Genomic DNA, 6,089 nt, shown 5'->3' with positions numbered 1-6,089 from the left:
CTAGATGATCCTTAGTGAAAATTCTCTAACAAGGTCACATTAACAATGTGTATGTTACCATTAAAAGGGTTGGCTGCTAACAAAGCTCATTCCAAAAAAGTAATTTTTTTTGGGTTGCCAGTGCCTGGGTGGTTTTTCCCTTTACATGGTTTTCACATTAAATACTTTTATCATAAGCTAAAATTTTACTCTGCTACTTTGTATTTGAAGTTGAAAGCTTGATGAAAAGTTTATATTGTGATTTTAGATCTAGTTACCAAGTTAATGATATGAAGATTTATTTGAGTTGGACAAAAGTATTTGAAGGCATGTAGGATCTTAATATTTCCACTATGTTTCTTCTTAGTAAGTTATTTTTATGAAACTAGATTTTATGGTTAGTATATCTCATAACTATTTACAATTGAATCAAATCGACTTGATTTACCAAAGACAAATTGTCCAAACCCTCTTCAATCAAATATCTTTAGATAAATTCTTTCAAAATTTAAACTATTGAAATTTTTTTTAAATGTGATTTTATTCAAACAAATAAAAATAAAAATACAAGATATCTCAAAAGTTGAACAATGTAATTTATCACATATATTGTTTGATGTTTTGAGGTCATATTAGATCTATATGTACAAATCTACATATAGATTGTATATATCTTAAATGATTTGTAAATATGAATCCGTATATTTGTATACATAAATTTGGTTATTGATAAAATTAAAAAATAAATGTTCTAAAACTAATTTTAATTATTCAATTTTTAAAATTGTTTATCAAAAGATCTTATGATATTTGAATAGCTAATTTAAAATAAAATTAACCCAAAACAAAAGGAAATATAGGATCACCTAGAAATCCATAATGCCAAAACCAAAGAAAGAACCATCCTCCCTCTTTAAGATTGACTATTCATAGAAAGGGACTCCATCTTCAAAAAGGAAATTGACCATAAAGATATAAATAACTATAATAAGACAATTTTATAAATTTAATATCAAAATATAACTTATATTCTGAAATGAAAAGTAAACTGTTCAACATATGAAATTGTCTTATCAAAAATTCTCTCCGAGGAAGCTTTTTGTAACAGCCATCGTCCGTATTGTGTTACATCTGTCTAATTGTGCAGTCTGTACGCTTGCATAACTTTTGATGTTGAAAGGAATACGTTTGTAGTAGAGGATTTAAGCCATTTTAATTTATAACCATGTTTCATAGCTGTCATACCCAAACATAAATGAGAACACTGGTATCACAAAATTCTTAAGAATTAGCAGTAATAACTGCTCAGCTGCACTCTGTAAAATTTTTTACACTGACCAACACTGCAATGGTCTGAGCACAACTTACAAGCTTTGGCTTGCATAGTTTTATTACATAAATGCTTTTAGCATTTATTGAGTGATAAGAAATTCAACCAGCAATCAAGTCGTAAGGATCACTGATAAATATAATTGACTTGGACTTCTATGGTTCTTAAATAGATCCTTTAAACATCACACAGTAATACTTGACGAAACTTGATTCTTCAGTAAAAGTGTTAAATTGACTTACTTTTTCAAACTTAATTCTTTTTTTAGTGTGTGATGTTTAAAGATAACAATTTAGAAAAACTGTTTCTTTTTAGATGGCGCAGCTTCCAATCCACCATCTGGGCGTTTCACAATTGTGTAAGGCATCTGAGTTCCAAGAAGTTTGTCCCAAAATGTGAAGAAGGGTTGTGAGAAGTTGTATTTGACTCCATGGTGTTGGTGATGAATGTCATGATAAGCCGTGTTGTTCCCAAAGAAGATGTGGAAGGGATTCCCAGGAAGCATGAGTCCACAATGATCATCAACTCCTTTGATTGTTGCAAAGGAGAAGAAGAAAATGGACGTTCTTGGGGTCATCCCTGAGAAAAGATATGAGAGAGCACCACCCATTGTGTCAAGAACCAAGCCTTCTAATGGATGATTGTACATTGCTCCATAAGGCCAGGGTACTATAAGCCTGTGGTGTCTTGAATGAATTGTCCTGTACAAGAATTTATTGTGGTGCATAAATCTGTGCAGAAAATACTGCCATGTGTCCATGACAAACATGGCTATCAGGAATTGCCTGGCCTGTACCATCAGTGATGGTTGTAAAGTTATACCAGATTCTCCTGCCCCACCAGTCACCTGTTATCCACCAAGTTTGGAATTGCAACCAATCCAGTAAATCACTTACAACAAAATGAATAGATCAATTATAGGAAAGCGGGATAGAAATAAATGGCTATTCTTTGAGAAAACTGTTATCCTTAAACATCAATTAAGTCAAGTTTGACTATTTAGCAGTTTTAATCTGAAGATGAAGTCTTAGTATATGATGCTTAAGTGGTGCAACAAGGAACAAACCCAATAAACCAATTACAACAAATCCAATGAGGTTTATTACAACAAATCCAATGAACCAATTATAGGATAATCAAACAGAAGAATCAGAAGAATCAGAAGAAACAGAAGAAACAGAGATATCCTCCAGAATAACTGAAATCCCATTGAACTTTTTTCAGAGTTTGTATAAGAAAACTATAAGCCAATAATGAGCAAATTATAGACACTAAAGAAAGCTAATTTTGTTGTTTCTGAATATAAATGCTTCTTTCTTCAACTTTTTGGATTACACTCAATGTTCCATAACCAGAACAAACAAGAGTACTGTAAGATAGCTAATTTTTGTTGTTTCTGAATATAAATGATTCCTTTCACCAACTTTTTGGATTACATTCAATGTTCCATAGTCAGAACAAACAAGAGTAATGTAAGATGTAAGAAAGTAGTAAAAAACTGTGGTAAATATACCCCAAAATGATTCCAGCAATCTATCAACATATTTTGCTAGAGAAGAACTCAAATAATTTGATGTCAAACCTCAAGAACGGTAGATAAAGCAGCATTGCTTTCTCATAACATGCTTCTTTTTGTGCCATCTTTTTAGACTTGATGTTATTTTAATCATTGAGTTCAGACCCTTTTCCACTTGAATTAATCAGAATACATGACAAAATCATAAGATCTATAATATACTGTTTCTTAATACTTTCTGATATTAAGATACATGTTGTTAATGGTATGCAAATCTGGTTAAATTGCCTTCAGAATATACTCAGCTCTCTTGTTATGTTGTTTTTAATATCGAAAACATATGATGAGAATCTGACAAGCAAAGGATTATTGTATCAACAAGGATTTAAATCTAACATGGGTTCTGCAGAGAACAAATAATGAATATATATTGTCAATGAGTTTGACTCAAAATCACACAGTTAAATTCTGATAGCAATATCAGAATTTGACTTACTGTGGAAATTATCTCTTACTTACCAATATAAATTGTTTTTTAAAAAAATGTATGCATACCAGAATCACCACAAAATGATGCAAAATTAACAGCAATATACTAAATTATGCAACTATTAGACATACCTTCAATAATGTCATACCGACCATAGCCTGAACTGACTGCTGAAGCAAGACTCCTTTGACAACAGAACTCTTAGATACCATATTTTTCATTTTTTCCTCAGCGAGAGTATGCATTCTGTATCCATCAAGATGTTCAAGCAAAACATAAAAGCCAGAATATACCCAATACACAATAATAGGTACAAATGTGCCCAAAGCCTCATCTGTCAAAAGAAACTCCTTCCACTGACCCATTATATGCTCAAAACACCGAATTCTCCTCTTTATTCCCTGGTCATTCCAAGCAATGCCTAAATAAGCACATATACTTATTCCAATCGAATCAACTCAACAAAGACAATGTAATGTACTAAGAAACAATAAAACAGTATCAGATATCACAAAAGAAACAGAAATTTTACTTCTTACTCAACTAGAGCTTGTCCTGAACTCAAATAACTCCCTACTCAAACCATGGAATCAGTTATTCATTTCAACTCCCTTGATTTAGTCTTCCCATATCTCCAAGACCCAATTCAGTAGAAGCTTCTCAATTCTTCATTGTCTAGAGTAGATCATTATCTGTTGGAGAGGATTCTTATGTACTACCAATTGGGCTGCAAAGAAATGGGTATGGCAGATTATAAATCTTGAATCCCACATTTTCATTAATTAGCCGAGACCTAATTCGTCCACCAACCTGAAAATAATTGGTAATCACAAAGCCAATCCAGTAAAAGGCCCATAGACCAAAAGGGTATTCAGAAAACCCTTTCAAGAAAGCCTTTATAGGAAATCTCTTCCTTAATGATAATGCTGAATTGAGCTTATTCTGGACCATAAACTGAATTTACCAGTCCAAAGTTAAAATCTTGTATTAAAATCAGTCGGTGCCTGACTAATCTGAAAGCCCTCCAAATTAAAAAGCCACCAAAAACTTGTTGACAACCACCGAAAATCAATCATCCCACAACAAAATTGACAACTGAAAAGCCTGTTTATAAAAACTTGCATTCAACCCACCGAAACAAAACGTTATCTGAAAACAGTGCTTTGAAAATCACTAGTGAAAGGAACTACATGTATTGTAAGTTGAAGCCATGTTCTTAAAACCAGCACTCATGAATACCAAACAAAACGGCATTTAAAAAACTTCTTCACAAGAACAAGATTCCAGATTTCTACATTGATCCTCTCACGAAACCCCATCAATTGGTTAGCTTCCAAATCCAATTAAATTCATTGGCGCTGAAAAGTTCAAAAAGTAGCATTAGGAGCTGGAAAGTTAAAAAGTAGCATTTGAAATTTTATGTATTTATGAAATTGGTGGCCTACCGTTTTGTAATTTGAATACGAATTTCTACTGGTGTTTCATGTTTTTAAGCAATCATAAGAGAAGGCTAAGATATGATTATGACCTGTGTGCTATTTACATTGGTATTTATGATTTTGATGATGCATCTATTTTTAGGTGTTTGTTCAAGGATGTTCATTAAAGCACCTCTAGTCCGAGTGTCTTGTTTTCCATGTGGTGGCTCCCTTTGTGTTGTTCAATAATTTTGTGATATTATTGTATGTTTATTTAATTATATTGTAAAAAGAGAGAGAATTTATTGTTGTTGTGATTAGTAAAGGCAATGATTGCTTCTATGTGGTGTTTGGACACTCTCACAACCTAACATTTTGACTTTTCATTATTGTATATTTAGTAAGAATATTGTTTAAAAAAATAGAATTAATTGATATTGATAAAGATAATATCAAAATTGGTATTAATCACTATTTTCATATTTACTATTGGACCATTGTTTTGTTTATTTTAATATTTAGATTGTTGTAGAAATAAATATAATATTAAAACTTCTTATAAATATTCTATTGTCAGTTTTGTTTTTAATTGTATCAAATGTATGTTTTATAGAAGTTGATAAAGTAAAATGATTAGTATTCAATTCTTTCATGTACTAAGATGCTTTTAGATTTTTATTGAAAATAATTTAAAATAACCTATTTATGATAACAAGTATTCTAAGTAAACAAGGACGCACAGTGTCTAGTACTTGAAAATAATATGAGTTTTATGCAATAATAAAATGTATAAAGTCTTCAAAATAATATGTTGCATTTTGTGTACATAGACAATTAAAAGCCCTACAAAATAACAAAATAACAAAATAACAAGTCAAATTGTAAAAAATAATATTTTTATGAATTGTTTCAAATATAATATAGATGAAAACTTTATAGTTAAATTTTTTTTTGAATAATAAATTGTTTTTTTTAATTTTAATATTTGGATTGTTGTAGAAATGAATGTAATATTAAAACTTCTTATAAATATTCTATTGTGAGTTGTGTTTTTAATTGTATCAAATGTATGTTTTATGGAAGTTGATAAAGTAAAATGATTAGTATTCAATTCTTTCATGTACTAAGATGCTTTTAGATTTTTATTGAAAAGAATTTAAAATAATCTATTTATGATAGCAAGTATTCTAAGTAAACAAGGACCCAAAAATCCTAAAAATAATACGAGTTTTATGCAATAATAAAATTTATAAAGTCTTGGAAATAATATGTTCCATTTTGTGTACATAAACAATTAAAACCCTATAAAACAACAAGTCAAATTGTAAAAAAAATATTTTTATGAATTATAGATGA

General features: G+C 30.2%; 1 protein-coding gene across 2 annotated transcripts; it reads right to left on the bottom strand.

Moving 5' to 3' along the window:
* Positions 1-1,257: 1,257 nt before the first annotated feature.
* Positions 1,258-4,539, bottom strand: LOC149558874 (sphinganine C4-monooxygenase 2-like). Of its 2 annotated transcripts, none has more exons than XM_089786187.1 (3): positions 3,848-4,539; positions 3,447-3,716; positions 1,258-2,156 (listed from the first exon to the last, which is right to left on the bottom strand). In XM_089786187.1, exons 2-3 carry the CDS (start codon positions 3,678-3,680, stop codon positions 1,602-1,604), a joined length of 789 nt encoding a protein of 262 aa, XP_089642313.1. In that variant the 5' UTR covers positions 3,681-3,716; positions 3,848-4,539; the 3' UTR covers positions 1,258-1,601. The 2 variants fall into 2 exon arrangements, with proteins under 2 accessions (XP_089642313.1, XP_089642312.1); XM_089786186.1 differs by having other exon boundaries at positions 3,860-4,233.
* Positions 4,540-6,089: the final 1,550 nt, after the last annotated feature.

The sequence above is a fragment of the Cupressus sempervirens genome, chromosome 5 (assembly GCF_028749045.1).
Source record: "Cupressus sempervirens isolate cs-2001-9-10 chromosome 5, ASM2874904v1, whole genome shotgun sequence".
Lineage (NCBI taxonomy): Eukaryota > Viridiplantae > Streptophyta > Pinopsida > Cupressales > Cupressaceae > Cupressus > Cupressus sempervirens.
Note: the sequence above shows the minus strand (reverse complement) of the source record. Positions and strands in the feature narration are given on the sequence as shown.

Excerpts from the sequence above, each read along its gene's own strand:
- LOC149558874 (XM_089786187.1), bottom strand. The coding sequence starts at position 3,680 with ATGGGTCAGTGGAAGGAGTTTCTTTTGACAGATGAGGCTTTGGGCACA. Across the intron at positions 2,157-3,446 it reads TCGGTATGACATTATTGAAG|GTGACTGGTGGGGCAGGAGA; the intron begins GTATGTCTAATA and ends GGTGGATAACAG.